Source organism: Pteropus alecto, unplaced genomic scaffold (genome assembly GCF_000325575.1).
Source record: "Pteropus alecto unplaced genomic scaffold, ASM32557v1 scaffold75, whole genome shotgun sequence".
Lineage (NCBI taxonomy): Eukaryota > Metazoa > Chordata > Mammalia > Chiroptera > Pteropodidae > Pteropus > Pteropus alecto.
The window spans coordinates 21,432,040-21,456,573 of record NW_006440638.1 but is presented as its reverse complement, the minus strand read 5'-3'; the positions used below and the strand labels follow the sequence as shown (position 1 = coordinate 21,456,573).

The window sequence follows — 24,534 nt, the reverse complement described above, 5'->3', positions numbered from 1 at the left end:
CCTCTTCCTCCGTCTCACTCAGCTGCTCGGGACCAGGCAGCCCCGTGTTCTTGCCCTGTCCTACCTTCTGCCATTGCAGGGTGCTTTCTTAGATTTCTCCCTAGTTGAATGGGTTGTTCATCAAGATCCCAGGCGATTTTTCCTTGCTGCTGCTCCTTGTTTCCGTCACAACTTTGATTTGGTCGCCAGAGGAATGAACAGAGCCTCTATCATCTACGCCATTTGGGTTCCAGCCTCCTTGTAGCACTTTTAATTCACTGTTATCTCCTTTCTCTATATAGTAAGTTTCTAAAACCTGCCAAATTTCCCTTCTGTCTCTCTATAATTTCCCCTTTTTTCTGTCTTCATCATCCTAACCCTCACATAGGCCATCGGCAACTTCAAAAGCACATACTGCAACTGCAGGTAGGTCAATTCAGCCTTTTTCTTCTCTCTGCATCCTGTTTTTAACTTCCTAAACCATGCTGCAACCCTAGTTCGATAACCAATCTTGGTCACTATTTCATACCATATCAAAGTTTACTTCCTTGGCCTTTTTCTAAGGTCCTCTGTAGTTTGTATCATCCACCCCCAACAGGCAGGACTGGCTACATAATTTAGGGGGCTCGATGCAAAATGAAAATGTGATTTCCCTTGGTCAAAAATTATTAAGAATTTCAAAATGGCAACAGCAGAGCATTAAATCAAATGCAGGGCCCTACTGAGCGCAGTGCCCCGTGTAACTGCACGGATTGTACACCCATGAAGGTGGCCCTGCAAACAGCCACTCAGCACCCTAGGGAGGCCACTGTTCCTGCTATCCAGCTTCTGAGTCTTCTCACATGTTGTTCCCTCACCTGGAATGCCCTTCCACTAACATCCAGCTCCTGCCCACATTAAGCTGTAGCCTTTTCCTAGACCTATCCATGTAGAGGCAACAAATTGAGAGTTGATCTTTACATCTCTCTCTGATCCCTCCCCTCCTATAGCTTCTAGTAGTCCTGAACATCTATACATATTAATTTAGTCCTTGATTATATAATTCCCTGTGTTATTTTCATTTATTCATTCACCATCTACTGTGGGTCAACTATTTGCCATGACCGTGTTAAGTACTATGTAGAAAAAGTCTCAATATTGTGGAGACCTTGACTTGTTCATTACTCAATCCCTAGAGCCTCAAATAGTGACTGACTCATGGCAGACACTGAATAAATATTTGTCAAATAATTGTTTGAATAGTCTATCATATAGTGAGCTCCTAGAGACCAAAGACTGTTTTCATTTGTTCTATGACTGCTGACTGAGAATCCACTCTGTGCCACATTGTTCCTTACATAAAAACATCGTTCTAGACAATTCCCTTCACTTCTATATTCCCTAGCACATAATCTCTAGCACACTATTAAAATAAGAGCTAATATTTACTGTTTTATGTCCCAGGAATTAGCCTAAGCTTTACCTATTATCTCATTTAATTCCACAACAAGTCTATGAAATAGGTCCCACTATTATCCCTATTTTATAGGTGAGGAAACTAAGGCTCTAAGGGGTTGAATAACTTGCCCAAAGTTAAATAGCTACTGGGGTTTGAACCAAGGGGACCAGACTCTAGCCTCATCTCTTGACTAAATTGCTAGGTTGACTCCAATGAGTACTTTTTAACTGGCCAACTCGATTGAACTAGAGAGATCAAGGAAGAGCAGTGTTGGTAGCTCAACACAAGTCCATAAATATCCAACAAATAGGGATTGTGCCTTATAAAAGGAACACACAGTTATGCAGTTCTTGACGAACAACAGATATAAGTGCATCATTCTTTTCAAGTTTATGATGTGATAAATAGGACATATGCTATGGTATCATTTATTTCACTGAAATCACCCAGTCATAAAATGTGAAATAAAGAATATGGCCCACTAGGACACCCTAGGAAGATAACGGACATGGAAGTTTCTAAACGTTGGTCACTTTACCAGACAGAGCTAAGCAATAAACTTTTTAGGCTGGAGGTTCACCTATGAGACTTAGTAATACTGGCTGACAACAAGCAGCTTGCCAAAGTATTAGCAGGGAGAAAGGAAAGCATTAGAATTAAAAAAATAGGAGAGAGAAAAATGGGAAGGGGTGAGTTTAATGGGATGTGGAGTAGTAGAGCCACCGAGAGGTGCTTTGGCTGTTTGGCTGCCAGTGCAAAACAATCCCAAAAAGCATTAAATTTAGCCAAAGGCATATAGAGAGATTTTTAGTTCTATGGAGCTCAGTGCAATGGAGATAGGAAGTCACCATTTGTCATACTCTGATTTAGGTTTCACATCAAGTAAATGGACTAGCATGTAGCTCTCTGCCTTTAGAAGTAAGCACAAGGCCCAGGTTGATGCTATGTGTTGAGCGTGGTAATGGGAGATTTATGCCACTCTGTGAAGCGTGATAAGACGCAGCGGGTGAAAGCAGCTATCAACACTGATTAACTCAAAAGCTGACCACCAGCACACACAGCCATTGTTTCTACCAGCACTCTTTAGTGATGGGCTTTGTCTGGCTGGCTTCACAAGAGACAGATGCCTTTACGGGAGACCAAATAACCTTATTTAGGCAGTGGTCAGATAATAGAGACGCTCCAGGTATTAGCCTGACTGCATTAGTTTGATTTGTACTACAGTTCACCTTGTCTTGGGCATTAATGGAGACAAAGGCTTGGAATTACAGGAGCAGAGATAAGCTGTGGATTAGAGCCTGTGTGTTTTGAGGGAAAGATAATTCCATCTTGGATTTTCATTTCCATTTTCATCTTGTTTGATTTTTCCTCGGAAGTTAAAGCCCATTTTTTTCCCTGAATAGCCACATATTCTCTCCAAATTATTATCAATCATAATTGATTAAAAGAGTTACTGGCTCATTATTTCCTTTAACGAGATCAATTTTTATCTTTTAGGGTTTGGGAAATGATTTTAAGGGAAACACACTACTGATGTTGTATATTATCTTGCTTCTTAAATATGCTAACATATTGTGGACTCACTTCACAGTATTTAATGATATTCTGTTATTAGTCTGAAAATATATAAGGATGTGTAATTACATTCATAGTTAATTTCTTTAATATAAATTCTAGTATTTAAAATTTTTTTACTTTTAAGTGTTATTTCAGTTATATATGCATCATTTCTATTAGAAATTATTTGTTACAAATATATAATTTGGCTATGAACACAACTTATTTCAATTGTAGACAAAATTAAATTTTAGAACCACACAAATCAGTTATATTAAATTGCACTGGAAAATACCGAGATAATATTCTAGAATTACTGTTCCTTTCTTCACCAGATGTTTTATAGGTATGATCAATTTTTATAATGAACAAAAATTTTTAAGTGTATTACTTGCTGTTGATCAATGTTTGTGATGCTATTTCAATTTTTTCTACTGTCTATAATTTTATATACAGAATCCTCACATTCCTCAGAGATTTGGCGTTAGTTTTAATTTCAGATGAATTCTAGATAAACTATGATTACTCTAAAAAAATCTCCATTCGTGTAAAGTACTACTTCAAAAGTACTTAAATATTAATATTAATATTGTGGAATAGTTTGTTATGTACAAGACTTGAAATCTTACCCTAAACTAAGTAAATATTAAGAAAGACAGAGCTATGTGTGACACGGCAAGACGTTGGAAAGATGCTCAGAATATCAAGTGTGATGACATTTAAAAAAAGAACAGCAAAAACAAATACATATGCATGTATCTATGTATATACATGTGTATGTATATATACGCATACATGTATGTACATATATATGCCTTTATACATAAAAACATCTATAAAATGTTTATAGATAAGATTTGAAAGATAGGATTTGAGGGATATATTACTGTATTTTCATACTGCTTGAATTGTTCACAGTATATAAATATGGCCTTTGGTATTAAAATAAAGGCTATTTGAAAAAAGCCTACCCATCAAGTGACACTTTCCCTTCCAACCCACTCCTGGTGACTTCCAGACCTCCAACTTAATATAGTTTCATAGGAACCTAATGAAGAGCAAAGAAAGCTCTTGGATACATTTTGACATATATTTCATAAGTAGTGCTTCAAATTTTATATTAACAAAAGCAGCTTTTTATACTGGAAAAAAAAATAGTCTCCCTTGGAAAAGATGTTATGTTTTTGGTCTTCCAGTTTCTGCCCTTGTTGCCTTTTTCTCTTCCTCCCTCTCCATCTCAGCGATTGCAGAAAAGAATAAGTGCAGCTTAATGCCGACCAGTTGTTGGGACACAGAGCTCTCTACCCCAAATGTACTCTGGGTAAATGATTTTAAAAAGCTTCAAAATCTGTTATGCTATTTTCCCTCAGCAATAATATGCAAACTCCCTCTAGTCTTTCTCGTGCAATATGATAAAAAGAAAAAAAAAAAAAAAGAAAAAGGAATTTAACAAGAACCTTCTCCTGCGGATGTCACTGGGAGAAAAAAGGACAGAGGAGTAATAAAGAAAAGGGAAGCAAAGAAGAAGTCAATTCGAATGGGCAAAGTTGAAATATGGTTTTCAGGAGATAAAGTCAGAGTCCACAAGCTACCATTTCAAAAAGAACACCACTTTGGCCTTCCACCGATTAATTAGAAAATAAATACATAGAATTCCAGTGGTAGGACTCCTTTCTTGTGATGATTTTTAACCTATTCCTTTCTTTAATTGAGATGTACAATGACAAATGCAAAGGAAATACATAGTTTTTGATTATTTCCAACAACCATGTCAGGATACATACACAACATAGGTCAGTTATCTTACCTTCTTAGTCAACATATTATTACATGTAATAAAATATAAACTTGAAAAAAAAATATATATGTATAGCTGATTGGAAATCAGTACATTGGAAATAGATATAAGCCAGATGATCATTATCACTTTAATAAATGAAGTTAAAGCACAACATTAAATGAACTAGAAAATATTTTAAAATTTGTGTTTACTTGCAGCTCAATTCTTTTGTGTAATGCAATATCAAAGGAATATGACAACTGATGCTTTTATATGTCTACTTTGGTATAATGACTTTACTTAAAAAATAACAATCTGAAACTGGCATGCTATAAGGATTTGTACTGATATATGGTAAGAAATTTCCATTGCTTTATGTCAGAAATCAAGAAAAACTAAAGATTCATGAAAAAATCATAGTCTATAATATATTAAAGCATAATCATGTTTCAAAATGTACTTGAAGGAAACTAATTGAAACAAATCACACATTTGTGCCACTCATCATATTATTTAACTTGAATTACTTTGTAAACGTAATCCAGTTTGTGGAGTCACCTAGTAATGAGTTTACTGATTTCAGCAAACTAATTTATTAGATTAAATTTGCACACTTAAAAAATACCTGGCTTTTTCTGAAAACGTTTATTAAAATATATAGGAAAGGCCTTTATCTAAAAGTGCCTAAGGATAATAGATACCATGATATAATAGTAATTATTTACAATATATTTTCAGAAAAAAATGACAATATTCAGATTAAATGCAGAAAACATCACTTTTTAAAAACTTGATATTTCCATGAACTCTTCATGTTCTGAAATTGGAAGATAATTTCACAAGATTAGTTTTCTATCTATTCCAAGAAATTTGTGTTGAAATTTTTTTTCGCCATTAGAAACTGTGATTCTCTATGGGACCTCCTCAGTTTTGCACGCCGATTTTGGAACCAGATCTAAAATTAAGGAAAAACAAAATAGATCTCAGAAACATTATTTCATTATTCTTAACATTTCAATCATCAGGAATAACTAAATTTGAAAATTACCTGGATTCTGTCTTCTTCTAAATTCAATTTTTTAGCTAAGTCTTCTCTGATATCAATGCCAGGATAGCAGTTTACTCTAAAGACATTTTCCAACATTTCAATCTAAGAGTAAAGAAATAGTTATTTAAAATGCTGATATGTGGTATGTCATCATAAAATGGACTTTAATTTGTATAGCAAAATAACTGCATTTAAATCTTGGGCAATTAATCTGCATGCCTTTTTAAAAAAATGACTATCCAGAAACTTAAAAATGATACGGTCTATTGTTTCATTAATAAGGCCTAAATTGAGATCCCAAAGTGAATGAACTTTTGCTCAATAGGGCGTCAGTTAAAGCCGACGGATTGACATTATTAGTTGAAAAATCTTCCCACCTGGTTTTGAGTAAAAGCAGTTCTTGGTCTTCTGCCTCTATACCAACTCAACTCTCTTTTCAAAGACAGTGTTTCTGAGGCTGAAAAGTAATTTTCATATTTCAAAACTCTTTCTTCTGCCACTGGGTGATCCACAGTCCATGGAAATAAGATCCCATTAGGAAGACTCGGGACAAGTAGACACAGGTTAACATCTTTCTCTAAAAACAGAAAAATAAACCCCATCTTAGATGTCCAATACTATTTTCCATAAAAGTTCTATAAGAAGTAATTTCAGGAACTTGTCTTCAATTTTCCTACCAGCCTTCTTCTGGGTTTCACAACAGAAGTGACTTCTCATGAACCAAAAACCAAAAAGCAAACAAAAATGAAGATCCTCCTTTGGTGATAGAGAACATTTTGGTCTTTGAATGCCTTTTTTTTTTTTGCAGTGAAAAAAGATTTAGAATATCTGCTGTGTCAAACACAGAGATCTGAAGTAAATGCAGGTTCTTGGCATTTTCTGTGAGAGAACTTTATACCCACTTGGATTTAAAGCCGATATTCTTTTTATTTCAGCTGGAGGCATTAAAAGTCCTAGATACCTCAGTTATGTAACTGCATGAATTTACAGTTTCTTTCTAACTCTATGTAGTATAAAATTAAAGGCCAAATTAAACAGTACAAAGGAAATAACAAAGAGTTTGAAAAATTAAATTGTTGCATACCTGAGGAGCCGCAGGTGTCTGCCCAAGGCCTATGGGGTTTCATTGATGGAACACAGTCTTTCTTCTGGTCCAGTCCTAAAATGCTTGCAATTGAAAAGGAGCAGAAGGAGGGTTTGCTTTCCCCAAGGCGATCACCTTCCTGAAGGCTGGGAGACATTGTCGCGTGGGCTGCACAATGTAGACAGCTCTGGCCTCTCCAAGCTCTGGGCTGGCTCTTCCCACACTACAGGGCTGGGATCTTACAGCAGTTCACCTTAAGGCTCCGCTGACAAGGGGGCTGGATTTAGAACGTCACTAATTAAAATCCTGTCTTAGAAAGTTTTAGCATGTCAATGAACACCCAGCCAGCAGCTTCAGGAGTTAATTGTTTATTTGTTTGCAAGTAATTAGCAACTAATGGCTACACCAGGGGGCCACCTACAGGGACAAAAAGTGTTATCTCTCCTAAGCAGAACAGGGACTTAACTTTCTCGAAAGAAGTGATGCACAAACTGGCACTCCTCTTTTATTTGAAATCATTAATGTATAAAATCATGCTTTTATTCTAAAGTTTTTACTTTCATGGACTCCAGTTACCTAAACATACAGGCAAGATAGAAAAGCAGTCAAGTAATAAATAATCTAATTTAAGTGAATTTTCTTCCAAGGAAATTGGAAAAGGTAATAATCTCTTAATGCTATTACAGTAATTCTGATGAAAATGACTGTTTTTCATATGTATATGTAATAGTAAATGTTGTCAATGAAAACACAAAAGTATTTGGAGTGCAGCATACTGGAAAAGGTTGGCAAAGTTATTAACACTGAGTGTAATTATCTTCCAAGTGCTGGGATTAATTCATAAGGAACAGTTGCACCAAGTATTTTAAATAATTAATGAGGTAATTCCCTTCTTTCATCTTTTCTTTTAAATGAGAGATACTATGAAGATTTACATGTTACCACCTCCAAGCAACTTAAAAGCATGACTTCAAACTAAAGGGAAGATTTCTCTTCTCACCACAATTATTTCAAAGAAAACAGTATACTGTATGTTTTAAAGAAAAATTTTCCTCTGTTGATCATCTGAAGAACTGGGGGATTTCCATGAAGACAATAGGTTTGTGAAAATAACAATAATAGAATGTTTTAATTTTGTAATCCTAAGAAAACTTGAAATTAAAAGAGAAATATAGCCAATTGGGAAGATTTTGAACTTGGCCACTCTCCCAAAAAGGTGTGATCCTTTTAGTTCTTGCATACTGCTGCTCCTTTTCTTCCAGTATTTTCTTGATAAATTTAAGTGCTCAGTTTTATCCTGCATTTAAACAACTACTAGATTTTTCTTCAGGGAAGAGGAAAGGTAGTCTCTACTCATAGAGGAAATAGCCCCTACAGGATGGAGCTCAGCTTCATTGGATTTTGTCCTATCATGATGTCATAAATACAGAGCTAGATTCCTCCTTATGCAAGCTCTAGAGTGAACAAAAGATTCACATAAAAAGCAGCAACAGGCACACAAAGAATAGGTTATAAATATACAAGTAAAGCCATGCTGAGAATGAATAAACTAGTCAACATCTGGGGAAGTACTGGAAGAGAGAATTCATAACTTTCCCAGATTCCTTTCTCTTCTTTGAGTCATTCATTCATTCATTCCACAATTCGTTGAGCACCTACTTAGTACCAGAACAAATAGAACTGGACCCTTGCCCTCATGAAGCTCGCAGTGGTGCAGTGTGGGGTGGGAGTGGAAAGACAGACAACAGACAATAATTATAAAAAAATAAATTACCTCCTACATTAACCGGTTATAAGAATGAAAAAAGGAAACAGGTGAGCCAGGTAAGCTGGATCATCAGAGGAGAAGGTAAGAAGAGGCTTCACTGAGATCCTGATACCCACAGTAGTGCCTCAGAGGTACAAATTCAGAAAATGCTACAGCACATGCTGAAGCAGCTCCAGTCCCCAATTTCTTCTTTATCAACAAGGACATTCCAATATTTTTATTCCTTGAGTTGATTTTATCTGGACTTACATAATACCAGTTTAAATACGGATGAGTTGAAAATAAAAGGTAGGAAAAAAATTTCTCTAAAAATGTCGAGGAAATGTTTTCTTATATATTGACTCAAAAGGTTTTTATAGAGCACTTCATAGGTGCCAGACACCATTCTAGGTGCTAGAGATCAGTGATGAACAATAGAAGGTAATCAGAGAGTGATAAACTCATTGAAAAGAATAAACAAGGTGATGGAGATGAAACCTAGCAGGGGTGGGAGTGGATGGGTGGGACAGGGCGTAGAGAAGGTCTTTAGATATGGTGGTTGGGCAGGCCTCCCTAAGGAGGTGAAATTTTAGCTGAAGCTGAGGATGAGAGAAAACCAGCATGCCAAAGTCTTAAGAAAAAGCACCCCAGTCATAGGGAACAGCAAGTACAAAGGTCTTGCAGCTGAAAAGCACTGGAATATTTGAGGAGGAAAAGACAATAGCCAAAGGGAAGTGAGTGGTAACAGATGCTATTGTTTGGAGAGCCAGGCCTGGCTGGATAATGGACAACCTTTATAAAAACCATGGTAATAAGTTCAAGTGCAAAGAGAAGCCAGGGTAGGATTTTAAGCAAGGACCGATAGGATAGTCTGAGCTGTTTTCACTCACAAAACTTCTGACATGAAATGTGTATGGATTTTCCATACCAAGTAATTCTCTAGTTCTCTGCAGACAACAACTAGGTGTCCTACAATTCAATTCTAACTACAGAGAAGGCTAGCACAGACCCCATAGGTTAAAGGCTCAGTCCCACAGGACTGGCCCCACTTCGAAGCCAATCACAAATCCCAGGTTACAACCTATACTTCTGACCAACTGGCTATAATTCCAGGGTTCCCACGACTCCTGCCTCAGGTTCAGTTATGTGCAAGAATGGCTCACAAAACTCAGGAAGGAACTTTATATTTGTTTATTGGTTTATTATAAAGGATACGACTCATGAACAGTCAAATGGAAGAGATACATAGGGCAAGCTATGGGGGAAGGGAACTTCCATGCCTTCTCTGGGCACACACCACCGTCCCAGCACCTCAAAGTATTCACCAACCTGGAAGCTCTCTGAATCTGGCTTTTAGAGATTTTTATGGTGGTTTAATCACATAAGCATGATTAATTAAATCACTGGCTATTGGTAACTGACCTCAATCTCCAGTCCCTCTCCTCTCCCTAGAGGTTAGGAGTTGGGGCTGAAATTCTAAGCTTCTCATCAAGATTGATAAACCTATAGGCAGAATGATCAAGAACAAAAGAAAGAACATAAATTACCAATAGTAGTAATTAAGAGGTGATACCATAATAAAGACTACAGACATTAAAAAGATAATATTATGAACAACTTTATGTCAACAAATTAAACAACTTCATACCAATAAATTCAACATGAAATATACAAATATCTTGAAAAACTGATTACCAAAACTGAGACAAGATGAAATAGAAAATATGACTGTCATATATTTATTAAGGAAATTGAATTGGTTATCAAATTCCTTCCCACAAAGAGAAATTCCAGGCTCAGATAATTTCACTGGTAAAATTTGTCAAACATTGAAAGAAAAGTCTTAAACAGATACCAATCTTATAAATTCTTTCAGAAAATGAAGGAGACCCTTCTAAATTTGTTTTATGAGGCCTGAATAAACCTGATAACAAAAAAATTTTTTTAAATGATAGACAAATATTTTTCATGAACACGGACACAAAAAACTTAAAATATTAGCAAACCGAATATAGAAACATATAAAAAGAATAATACATTATGACTAAATGGAACTTTTTCCAGAAAGGATGATTTAATATTCAAAAATCAATCAATGTAATTCATCTTAACAGAAAAAAAGAAAATCATGTGATCACATTAACAGATACAGAAAAATACTCATTCATGACTTAAAAAATTCTTTGAGCAAAATAGAAGTAACTTCCTCAATTTGATAAAGGGCATCTATAGAGATAATCAGCTAACACAATATTTAATGGTGAAAAATATTAAATGCTTTCTCCTTAAGATTAGGGACAAGGCAAGGATGTCAACATGCAGCATTTCTATTCAACACTATATTGTATCTAAGTCAGTTAATTAAAACAAGAAAAAAAAATACAAGTTGTATAGATCAGAAAGGAAGAGTAAAATGTCTCTATTGACAGATGACATGACTGTTTACATAAAAAATTCTTAAGAATCTACAAAATATATTTTTAAAAAAGAATGATTTCATTTATGTGATATTCTAGGACAGATAAAACTATATTGAAAAACTCAGAAAGTTGGGGTGGAGGTGGGGACTAAATAGGAAGAAGAATGAGGAAACTGGAGGAGGGAGTAATGGTAATGTTGTATATCTTGCTGGCGTTTGGATTACACAGATGTATGTATACATTTGTCATTACTCATTGATTGGTACTGTTTACAATTTGTTCATTTCAACTTCGACAAAGAGATAGTAAGCATTAAAAAGGACTTAGAATCCATAAAAAAGAACCAGTCGGAAATAAAGAATACAATAACTGAACTAAAAAATACACTAGAAGTAATCCACAGAAAATTAAATGAAACAGGATCGATCAGTGATTTGGAAGACAGGGTAGCAGAAAACACCCAACAGGAACAGCAAAAAGAAAAAAGAAACCAAAAATATGAGGATAGTGTAAAGGACCTCTGGGATAACATAAGTGTAACAACATTCACATCATAGGGGTACCAGAAGGATAAGAGAGAGAGCAAGGAATTGAAAACCTAGTTGAAGCTGTAATGACTGAAAACGTCCCTGGTCCAGCAAAGGAAACAGGCATACATGTCCAGGAAGTACAGAGAGTCCCAAACAAGATGAACCTAAACAGGCCCATACCAAGACACATCAGAATTAAAATGGCAAAGGTTAAAGACAAAGAGAGAATCTTAAAACCAGCAAAAGGAAGGCAGTTAGTTACCTACAAAGGAGCTCCCATAAGATTGTCAGCTGATTTCTCAACAGAAACTTTGTAGGCCAGAAGTGATTGGCATGAAATAGTCAAAGTGATGAAAACCAAGTATCTACCACCAAGATTACTCTACCTAGCAAAGTTATCATCTAAAATTGAAGGATAAGAGCTTCCAAGACAAGAAAAAAACCAAAGGAGTTCACCAACACCAAATCAGTATTAGAAGAAATGTTAGAGGGATTTCTTTAAAAAGGAGAAGAAAAAAAAAAGATCAAAATATGAATAATAAAATGGCAATAACTACATATGTATCAAAAAATTACTTTAAATGTAAATGGAATAAACAATCAAAAGACATAGGGTAGCTGAATGGATAAGAAAATAAGACCTATATATATGCTGTCTATAAGAGACCCACTTTAGATCAAATGACACACAAAGACCTAAAGTAGAGGGATGGAAAAGATATTTCATGAAAATGGAAACAAATAAAAAAAGCTGGGGTACCAATACCTATATCAGACAAAATAGACTTTAGAACAAAGGCTATACTAAGAGACAAAAAGGACATTTCATAATGATAAAGGGATCAATCCAAGAGGACATAACCCTTGTAACATTTCTGCACCCAACATAGGAGCACCTAAATATATAAAACAAATATGACAGGCATAAAGGGAAAGATCAACAGTAATATAGTTATAGTAGGAAACTTTTACACCCCATTGACATCAACAGATAAATCTTGCAGACAGAAAATCAACAAGGAAACAGTGGCCTTAAATGACACATTAGACCAGATTGTTTTAATTGATATTTTTAGAGCATTTCACCACAAGCATCAGAATATATATTCTTTCCAAGTGCATAGAGAACATTTTCCAAGATAAACCACATGTTAGGCCACAAAACAAGTCTCAATAAATTTTAAAATACTGAAATCATATCTAATGTCTTCTCTTACCACAATGATATGAAACTAGAAATCAATTCCAAGAAAAAAAAAACCTGAAAGACACACAAACACATGAAGGCTAAATAGCATGCTACTAAACAATAAATGGGTTAATAATTAGATCAAGGGAGAAATCAAAAGATACCCTGAGACGAATGAAAATGGCCCAAAATATATGGGACACAGAGAATGTAGTCTAAGAGGGAAATTCCCAAAATATATGGGACACAGAGAATGCAGTCTAAGAGGGAAATTCATAGCAACACAGGCATACCTCTAAAAACAAACAAACAAACAAATCTCATATAAACAACGTAATCTTATATCTAAAGGAAATAGAAAAAGAACCACAAACAAAACTCCAAGTGAATAGTAGGAAGGAAATAATAAAGATCAGAGCAAAAATCAATGAAATAGAGTTAAAAAATACAAAAGATCAATGAAACCAAGAGCTGGTTCTTTGAAAACTAAACAGAATTGATAAACACTTAACCAGACACATCAAGAAAAAGAGAGGATGCAAATAAATAAAATCAGAAGTGAAAGATGAGAAGTGACAAGTGACACCACAGATATATAAAGAATTGTAAGAAAATATTATGAGCAATTATATACAAATGAACTGGACAATCTAGAAGAAATGGATAAATTCCTAGAAATATACAATCTTCTAAGACTGAATCAGGAAGAAACAGAAAACCTGAACAGAGTGATTACAACTATCACAACCAAATCAGTAATCAAAAAAATCCCAACAAACAAGTCTTGGACAAAATGGCTTCACAGATTAATTCTGCCAAACATTCAAAGAAGAATTAACATCTATTCTTCTCAAACTCTTCCAAAAAATTTAAGAGGGAAGGCTCCCAAGCTCATTTTATGAGGTGATTCCAAAATCAGACAAGGACATTACAAAAAAAGAAAATTATAGGCTGATATCTCTGATGAACATAGAGGCAAAAATCCTCACAAAATTTTGGCTAGTCGAATTCAACAATGCATTAAAAAGATCATACACCATGATTAAGTGGGATTTATTTTGGATAGCCAGAGTAGTTCAATATCCACAAATCAATTAACGTGATACTCCACATAAACAAAATGAAGGATAAAAATTATATGATCGTACCAATAGATGCAGAAAAAGCAGCTGACAAAATCCAGCATTCATGTATAATAACTCTCAGCAAAGTGAGAATAAACAGAACATACCTCAACATAATAAAAGCCATATATGACAAACCCACAGCTAACATTATTCTCAACAGGAAAAATCTAAAAGCACTTTCCTTAAGATCAGTGACAAGACAAAGATGTCCACTTTCACCACACTTATTCAACATAGTATTGGAAGTCCTAGCCACAGTAATCAGACAAGAAATAAAAGGCATCCAAATTGGAAAAGAAGAAGTAAAACTGTCATTATTTGCAGATGACATGATACTATATAGAGAGAACCCTAAAGGACCTACAAAAAAACTATTAGAACTGGTAAATTAATTTAGTAAAGTAGTAGGATACAAAATTAATATTCAGAAATTGGTAGCATTTTTAAACACAAATAAGGAACTATTAGAAATAGAAATTAAGAAAACAATCCCATTTATAATTGCATTAAAAAAAATACCTAGGAATAAATTTAACCAAGGATGTAAAAGAGCTGTACTCAGAAAATTATAAGTCATTGAAGAAAGAAATTGAAGAAGATACAAATAAATCAAAGTATATTCCGTACTCATGGATAAGAAGAATTAACATTGCTATAGTGTCCATATTGCCAAAGCAATTTATTCATTCAATGCAATCCCTACCAAAATACCAACAGCATTTTTCACAGAACTAGAACAAATAATTCTGAAATTTATATGGACCCATAAAAGACTCCAAGTAGCCATGGCAATCCTGAGAAAGAACAAAGTTGGAGGTATCACACTACCATATATCAAACTATACTACAAGGCTATAGTAATCAAAATGGCATGGTATTTGCATAAAAGCAGACCCATAGATCAGTGGAATAGAATAGAGAGCCCAGAAATAAATCCATGCCTATATGGTCAATTAATCTATGACAAAGGAGGCAAGAATATACAATGGGGTAGACAGTCTCTTGGGTATTGGAAAAATGGTATTGAGAAAATTGGACAGATACATGCAAAAAAGTGAAACTGGGCCACCTTCCAACACCACATACAAGAATAAACTCAAAATGGATTAAAGACATAAATGTAAGACATGAAACCATAAAACTCCTAGAAGAAAATATAGGCAGTGAACTCCCTGACTTTGCTCTTAGCAATATTTTTTCTGCTATATCTTTTGGGCAAGGGAAACAAAAGAAGATATAAACAAATGGGTCTACATCAAACTTAAAAATTTTTGTATAGCAAAGAAAACCACCAACAAAATGAAAAGATAGCCTACTGAATGGGAGAAGATATTCACCAATGATACCACTGATAAGGGGTTATTATCCAAAATTTATAAAGAAGTCATACAACTCAACACCAAAAAAAAAAAAAAAACAAGCCATTTGATTAAAAAATGGGCAGAGGACCTGAATAGACATTTCTCTAAAGAGAACATACGAATGGCCAATAGACATATAAAAAGATGCTCAACATCACTAATCATCAGAGAAATGCAAATTAAAACTACAATGAGATATCACCTCATACCTGTCAGAATGGCTATTATCAATAAATCAACAAACAGCAAGTGTTGGCAAGGATGTGGAGAAAAGGGAACCCTCGTGTGCTGTTGGTGTGATTGCAAATTGGTGCAGCCACTGTAGAAAACACTATGGAGGTTCTTCAAAAAATTAAAAATAAATTACCTCTTGACCCAGCAATTCCACTTCTGGGTATTTATCCAAAGAAAACTAAAACACTAATTTGAAAAGATATATGCACCCTTATGTTCATTGCAGCATTATTTATAATAGTGAAGATATGGAAGCAACCTAAGTATTCATCAACAGACGAATGGATAAAGAAGTGGTACATGTATGTAATGGAGTATTACTCAGCCATAAAAAAAAAAAAATGAAATCTTATCATTTGCGACAACATGAATAGAAGTTATTATGCTAAAGTGAAATAAGTCAGACAGAGAAAGACAAAAAACCATATAATTTCACTTATATGTGGAATCTAAAGAACAAATTAAAACTCAAACAGACTCATAGATACAAAGAACAAACTGATGGGAGGGGTATTGGGAGGCTAGGTAAAAGAGGTAAAGGAATTGAGAAGTACAAATTGGTAGCTACAAAACAGTCACGTGATGTAAGGTACAACATAGGAATATAGTCAATAATATAGTAATAAACATGTATGGTGCCAGGTGAGTCCTAGACTTATCGGTGGGATCACTTTGTAAATTATATAAATGTCTAACCACTCTGATGTACACCTGAAGCTAATATAAAATAATACTGAATGTCAACTGTAATTGAAAAATAAAAATTAATTAAAAAAAGACAATATACAGCTTTAGTAATAAAGATAGGGTAGTATTGGCAAAAAGACACAAGGATCAATGGAACAGAATAGGTAATCTAGGAATACACACACACATACATACACATCCACATAAATTTGTTCACTTCACTGTATATAAAATTTTATTCATTAAAGCATAAACAAATATTAACATATAGTTAATAATATGCATTCTGATTAGTTTAGGGAAGTAGGATGATGTCTGCAACTTTAAAATGCATGAAAATAAATTAGATTGGTGGGTGAGTAGATATGTGACTATTATTAAACATTAATCTATAACTGTAGACCAATAGAACTTCCAATCCAATAGAGTTTTCTAAGATAACGGAAATGTTCTATATTTGTGCTATCCCATATAGTAGCCACTAGCCTCATGTGGCTAATGAGCACTTGAAATATGGCTAGCACAACTGATAAACTAAATTTTAAATTTAATTTCATCATAATTTAATTAAATTTAGATAGCCACATGTAGCCAGTGGCTACCATATTGGACAGCACAGACAGAGAACATTTCCATTCCTGCAGAAAGTTCTGTTGGACAACACGAACCTAGAAGTAGTAATGATGTGACATTTGTAAACTGGACAGACAATGTTAATGCTGTAGGCTTTCTACTGTTGCCATTTAAAAAAATTTTTTTAAAAATTAGTTTCAAGTATACAGTACATTGGTTAGACATTTATATAGTTCATAAAACGATCCCCCGCATTGTTACCTCCTTCCCCTGGCCCTCCACCTAGCCATCATATTAATGCTAATTGCATTCCCTATGCCGTGCTCCCCAGCCATTGTTTTTTAATGTGTAAAGGTACTCCCAGTTTTCTATCAACCACTTATAAATCACTTCAGGGTAATCCACAAATTAGAAGACATTATGGCATTCTGTAACTAAATTTAATAAAAAGTGAGATGGGTATTTATTTTTAAAATCTGAGCTTAAAATGTAAAAATCTTGAGCCATGTTGAACAAGTCACATCTGTGGCACTCTGTCATCCCTAAGGCCTTCATCTGCCATTGTTATTTGAGACATACGATATCTTTCCCAGTGGTTACAAAGTTTGGGAGAGTTCAGACTGTTTCACACACACTTCTATCTCTCCCAGCACCCATCACAGTACCTGTCACACAGAAGATATTAAATAAAGGTTTATTGAATAAGTTCTTTTTATTTATAACATTAAAGACCCCTCTCAGCCTTTGTTCTTCTCAAATCTCAAGAGCACAGTTTCATATTTTTACATTTTTGAATTAGTTAAAATTGTTTTTGGTAAAGTAAACTGCCTTGTACATATCAGCCTGTTGATTTAAAAAAACTGATATAAAATCACTTGAAACACAAATGCATTTTTATTTTAAAAAGATTAATTCAATACCACAGCTAAACATAATAGTCTCCTTCAATTCTACCCCATTTATACTCCCAACCTAACTGGCTACCACTACTAACAGCTTAGTGCTTCTTCCTGTCTTTTAAAAATGCTTGATATAAATAGGTGGATGCACACACACGTTTTATCCACATGAAGTCAGACATGTATTGTTTTGCAATATGGTTCATAGCCCCTCTCCAACACCACCCTACACGTGTGTCAGAGCATGTATAACTCTCATTCTTCAACAGTTGCTTGGTGCTACACATCAAGCAGATAACACCATAATTTATTGAACAACATCCCTGATAATGGGCACTTAAGGTTGTCTCTGATTTTTTTTTTTACTATAACAAACATTACGGCAATGAACACCTTGCACATACATGTTAGCAGACATAGTGTCTCTAAGGAAAATTTTTTTGAAGAGTATTTTTTGGTGGATGCTGCCATGTTTCCTTCTAAGAAATCTTAGTCAACGAATACTCCCATCCAGTCTAACTCTTGTCCTTATGACCTTCCTAGATTGACAGTGGGAACAAGACAATTCAGGGTTAGGCAAAATTAGACTCAGGTTTCCCCCAGACTCAGTATTCAAAGATAAAACAGTTTAGGATTTAGGGCTCTGAGGGACTCAGGCCTACAGTTTAGTGCCATTTGATCTAATCATTGTAGATTAAATGGGAGCCGTCAGTTAACCTGAGAACCTGATTGTTATTTTTAACATTATTTCTAGGGAATAAATGTTTTGGTTTTATCAACTTAAAAACAAACTTTTGAATCATAATAAACATTTATTAAACTCCAGTATTTATCAGGGGCAGCACAAGGTACCCAAGAGATAAAACGATTTCTGCAAAGAAACTCGTGGAGAAGATAGTAATTAATATTAAGTTAGGTGTGATTATGTTTAAAAATGCTTATAAACTACCAAGTTTTTACAATGTTAATTTGCCCATAACTTATGATATCTCATTTCCTTAATTAATTCAGCTTCCTCAACATTTGTTTCAAATCACAATCTCTATTAAGGGTACTTTAATCCAAAACCAGAGTAAAAGTCAAAGTCTTCACAATAGGCCACAAGGCTTTACACAATTTGGCCTCTTCTTCCCTTCTCCACGGCAGACTCCCCTTGGCTCTCTCCTCTCCTACAATTTTTCTTCCTGGCCTCTATGCAATTCTTTTTTTTTTTTTTTTTCCTCTATGCAGTTCTTAAACAGGCCAGGCCACTCCTACCTTAAGGGTTAGGGTCTCTGCCCTGGTGGTTCTTCTTCCCAGACTGCTTTCTATCCAGATGTTTCCATCGGTTTCTTCAAGTTTTACTCAGATGTCTCCTCAATGACACCCACTCCGATGAACCTATTTAAAATTGCAACTGCCTCCCTACCCCATTCTCCCTGTTCTATTTTCTATAGCACTTACCACTTTCTAATATACTTGTAATAGGATTTATTATGTTTATTTTTTAATTGCCTTTCTTTCTCCTCACCATCCCCACTAAACTAAAGCTCCAAAAGGGGAGAGAATTTTAATACCTTTGCTCATTATCTAGTAAACACAAGTTGAGAAGACTATTTCCTGAGGTAGTTCTTTGAATTCCAAAACTAAATTCATAGCACCACCTGGTGTTCTTAGAAGGATGTGCAGATTAATCCTGAGATTTATTTGCATTAGCCATGAGATAAACCATACTGGTTTAATCAATATTTAATTACTCTGTTTTTTACCATCCTCTGTGGGCTTGTAAAAATTAAAATGTTTTCAGTGAGTAAACAGTATCGGACATATTGGCTTCTCTAAGAGCAACCTCTTCTCCATTGACTTTCCTGTTGCTCCCCAGAACTCTTAGGGAGGTAGAAGTGTCATAAGGTCTTATGTCTTTAACCTTAGGGCATCTCTCCCTCTCCGCTGCCAAAAAACAAAAACAGGGTAATTGCCTTTGATGTTTTGGTATCTACACCTGTTCTCCAGAATATCAAAATACATATTCGTTGATTTAAAAATTTTTGTTTTGGCCATAAAAGCCCCTAAGTGATAAAATACTAGCAAGGATAATGGTAATACCATTTAAAATAGTATCAGGATTTTCTAAGATAATCTTCTGATTTAGAAAATATTGGTTTCTTTAGATATGATTTAAAAAAAGGGAAAAATGACAACGAAATCTGCCTTAAAAGCATTAAAATTTTTAATATTTAACAGTAAATAATAAAAATAATTAGCTAATTTTTATTGAATGCTTATGGTGTCCAGAACTATTTTGAAAGCTCATTAATCACCTTTACAACTTTATAATGTAGGTTCTCTATATTAAGCCTCACTTTTCAGATGATGGAATGGACATACAGAGAAGTCAAGTAACTTGACAAAAGTCACAGAACTAGTAAAGAGTGCAGCTAGGATTCAAAGCCAGTTAGGATGGCTCCACAGTTCATATCCATGAGCTCAGGCCCATGATTTTATCTACCTCCCCACAGAAATGGGAATGATGCTGCTTTGTTTCAAAGTTCTTGGCCTGGCCAAAGAAATTAATTTCTTAATATCCTCTTTTTTCAAAATGGAATCAAGGCGACCATAAAAGAAACAGAAGCATATACAATTATCTTAGGAATAAAGTTTAATTCTTTTTACAGTCAAGAAAGTAGAAGCTACAGAATTTACCTTGCATTCTAAGGATGCTGTGGCAAAGAGCAAACACAACATTAACCTCAGGGTCAAAGGCAGAGGATGTTTTTCAGTGGCACAATGAAGAATCAGCTGGTTTTTGCTGCCCATCCACCCTTTTGCAATCTACTCAGAATTTTTGATTCTATCCTCCAGTTGCCTAAAGCTTCCCCCTACTCTACCACTAGTTGTAATATATATTTTTTAATTTAATTTTATTATTAGTTTCAAGTATACCGTAAATTGGTTAGACATTTATATAGTTTATGAAACGATCCCCCTAATTGCTCTTTCTCTCTCTGGCTCTACACCTAGCCATTACATTACTGCTGACTGCATTCCCTATGCCATGCTTCCCATCCCCATAACCAGCTATCAACTACTAATTTGTACTTCTTTAACCTTTTGCTCCTTTATCCCAGGCCCCCAACCCTCCTCCCTTCAGGCCATCACCAGATTGTCCTCTATATCTGTGAGTCCATTATTGATTAGTTTGTTCTTTTTGTTCTTTAGATTCCGCATATAAGTGAAATCACATGGTATTTTTCTTTCTCTGACTTATTTCACTCAGCATAAAAATCTCTAGGTCCATTCATGTCATTGCGAAGTGAAGAATTTCATTTTTTTAAATGGCTGAGTAATATTGGATATTATAACTTCTTTATCCAATAATCTGTTGATGGGCATTTAAGTTGTAATATTTTAAAGTGGACGGAAGTGACTCAGTTTCCCGAATTACCAATTTATATGCTCATTTCTAGAATTTGGTTCATCTCAGCTAAATGTTAAGAAAACAACCGAATTATCTATTTAAGTGAATCCATTAACCCATTTCCCGTTTAGGAAAAAAAGTGCAGCCCGCCACCAGAGTTCATTTAACATTACGTGTAGGAATGTTACATTTTCTAGGATTTGACACATTTAGTGATGGAGAGTTACTATATTTTGTAAATAGAAATACCATCACTATAAACAGAATGCTATAAATAGAATGACGTCATTTGTTTCCAAAGACCACCGATACACTAGAGCGATGAGAATATAATAATAACAGCAAGATATTTTGTCGCAAATTTTGGGGTGAGGTTAGGACTGTAATCTGCACGTTATCTCGTTATCTCGGGGTTAACGCTACAGTTGCAAGCGCTGCTGGTGAGTATTCTTGGGGCAAATGGGAAATGGGTTAAGGAGGGATTTATTAGGTAACACTCCAGAATTATCTGCATTATATATTAAATTCTTAACGGGAATATGAATTCCCAAGAATTTCTGATTGATTGGTCTTTCAGGGGATATCTGTCAGTAGGAGGCATTCCAGGTTCTTGAGGGGATTCTGGAAATGGCGCCGCTCTTGGCAGCCTCAGCTGGAACCTATGACTACTTTCCTAAACGTTTACTTGTCTCTTTAAATTTCCTAAAATACAAGGTTATTTGGGAAAGGGAAATGGTTATTTTCCATTTTGGATAGTTTTTCAACATGTGTCTTGAGGATTATTTGCTTTGGAGTCACTTGGGAAGATTCCCATCCCACTTCTGACCTATGGCATCACAATCTACCAGTTGAGCTCAAAAATCTGTATTCCAACAACCTTCCCCAGATGAACTGTACGTGTGTATGAGTTTTGTAACAACTAACTTAAGGGATAATTTTGAAAAGTAAAATATCAGCGTCATTTGGGTTGTTGGATTATTTCCTATTATAGACCACAGACCAGAACTTCAAGCAGTATCGTGTAAAAACCTAATTATAAGATCAAATATAATTTTAGGACATTAATAACTAACAAATCTATTTATAGGATTGTATGTCTTTTTATTGTAAATTATATGCGTAAAACATCCCAATAAATTATATGTGTAAAATGTCTCAAAGAATTCTTTGATGGATGTGATTCAATCCTACCTTGCCTTCCATAAAATTAACCAGCTGGCCAAAGTTTTTACTATGCTACTCACAAGGGAGTCTCTAGTAACCCCCGAGGCAGTCTTTCTGAACAAGCCTCATTTCCTGTATAAAAGGAACTGAGTTTGGTCAACTGTGCAGAACTTAGGCTGATTAAACTTAAATTGGTTATCAAAGGAGACTATAATTCTGCAGCTTTAGAGATGTTTTAAAATAGGAAATACAATCATCTTTTTGGATGAGCAGAGCATACAGTAACCTAAAGATAAAGGATCCTAATAGAAGGCCTTTTAAGATTCTTTCTAGTTTTATACTTTGACTAAACTGCTTCTCCATCCAATCAAATGTCAACTTGTTTTTCTTGTTTCATTATTTAATCAGCTGAGCCTGGTAAGAATTCCTTGCCCCTCTCTGAAAATATAATAGCCTCTTCAGAATCCTTTACAAATAGTTTAGATGTGTATAACATACAAAGAAGGAAACCATTTAACTTGATGATAATACCCTGCCCAAATAATTCAGATACTTAACAGAATTTTTCACTGAAATTATTTGGTTTGGCCAAGTTAACTGGCCTAATCCCTTCAGTTACACCATATAATTACTCTTGTCTCATACTTTATTTTCACTTGTCACTTTCTTCTGATTCTTATCAATTGTCACTACCTTGTTTCTCTTTCACATATAGCCTAAATCACAATTCAACCAAAAAGGTCACTTACCTTGAAAGTCTTCCTTTGGAGCTAGGCTGCATGACCGCTGTGCTGCCAGAAGGAAAAAGAAATATCGAAGGACAGACTCGGGTTGCTGGGATTTGTAGATGCTGGGTGCAGCTAAGGAGCCAGAAACTAGTAACACTATGTAACAACTCACTCCATACCACCTTTCAAAAACTAAAGATCTCTTCTAGAGGATGACTAGTTGATAATCTAAGGGGAGACCTTTTATTCAAAGCTTAATACTGCATTTGGATTTGTTCCACTGTATCTGGATTTGTTCCAGTGTATCTTTGGAACCAGGAAACTAATAATCTTTAATAATTTTACTTAGCATTTCTTATATTTCTTGAATGAAAATGGGATGGATCGGTGGGATCAATGGCTAGATTTTTAGGAGACAATAGTGACTTTTCCATTTTCTCTGAATACTGATGAAACTCTCTTATAACTCTACAGAGAAATAAACGAGGCAGTGTGAGGTTGGGTAAAAAGGACAAAGAGGCAGGAGTTCTAATCCAGACCAGGTTCTGGAAGTAGAGCTTCATTCACTTTTCTCTATTTAGAGGCTGAAGAAACTTTTTTTAAAAAACTTCTTCACCAAACAGAAATGCTAATCAGTTACCAACATCATTAATCAGTGTACCAGGGGTTTTAAAAGATGTTTCATTTGCGATTTAAAAGAAATATGAAAATCTAAATGGTGGCGAGTCAGTCTTTTAAAGGCCAGGTAAGAATTGATGAATTGACAACAAAGTCACATGTTTTAAGCTGAATATACTGACTATTCATATGTCTAGAAAAATAACTTCGAGTCTGTTGTCCACAAATTTACCGGAAAGCCCTGTTAATGACACAACTTTGGATCTCACAGACATCTGAGTTTGCCTGCAGCATTTTGCTGGAGCGGGGAGACTGGACGCTTCCGGCAGGGTTCGAAAGGTTATAGTTTGGGAAGTTAAAGAAAGGCGACAGCGGTAGGGCCTTTCCCACGACCTCCAGTGGAAAATGTTAAGGGAGAAATAAAACCGGCCCAAATTCCCCAGTGTGGTCCTCACTCGAGGTTGTGGTTACCGGAGACGCGCGGTGGTGGGTCCCTTACGATTTACATACAAACGCGCGAGCACAAAATATGAGCTCGCCCGGCGTAGGCAGCACCGCCTCCGCCGCAGCGCCGCCTCCGCTGCCTCTGAGGCCGGCGTTTGCCGCAGAGCCCCGCGAGGCGAAGGCACCTCCCGGCCAGCCCCGCCGCGCTGACGGGCGTCTCCGCGAGCCAATGAGTGCGCCGGGAGGCGGGATTTCCCGCCTGGTCTCACCGCGCCTAGCGAGGGCATCGAGGGCGGTGCAGGCGGGGACCGCGGCAGCCCCTGCGAGAGAGAGTGGGTTGGGGTTAGCTGCTGCGGGCAGCTCGGCGTGGGGAGTTGTGGGCGGCCGCCGCCCTCCCTCCTCTACGATGCCGGGGATCGACAAGCTGCCCATCGAAGAGACGCTGGAAGACAGCCCGCAGGTGAGGCGGCGGTGCTTGCTGAGGGAAGGAGCGGGGCGGGCCGACCCCAGGCCTGCGGCCGCGGTGGCCG

General features: G+C 35.8%; 2 protein-coding genes across 2 annotated transcripts in view; one reads left to right on the top strand and one right to left on the bottom strand.

The window, feature by feature from the left end:
- Window positions 1-5,328: 5,328 nt before the first annotated feature.
- HESX1 (HESX homeobox 1) lies at window positions 5,329-23,079 on the bottom strand. The gene is made up of 5 exons (XM_006917518.3): window positions 22,964-23,079; window positions 6,887-7,163; window positions 6,180-6,379; window positions 5,803-5,904; window positions 5,329-5,709 (listed from the first exon to the last, which is right to left on the bottom strand). The coding sequence occupies exons 2-5, from the start codon at window positions 7,041-7,043 to the stop codon at window positions 5,611-5,613; spliced, it is 558 nt and encodes a 185-aa protein (XP_006917580.1). The 5' UTR covers window positions 7,044-7,163; window positions 22,964-23,079; the 3' UTR covers window positions 5,329-5,610.
- A 1,179-nt stretch (window positions 23,080-24,258) lies between these two features.
- Window positions 24,259-24,534, top strand: part of APPL1 (adaptor protein, phosphotyrosine interacting with PH domain and leucine zipper 1) — a 34,708-nt gene continuing 34,432 nt past the window's right edge. The window contains exon 1 of the mRNA XM_006917517.3: window positions 24,259-24,464. Within this exon, the coding sequence (XP_006917579.1) occupies window positions 24,411-24,464 (54 nt within the window). The 5' untranslated portion in view covers window positions 24,259-24,410. The remainder of the gene's footprint in view (window positions 24,465-24,534) is intronic.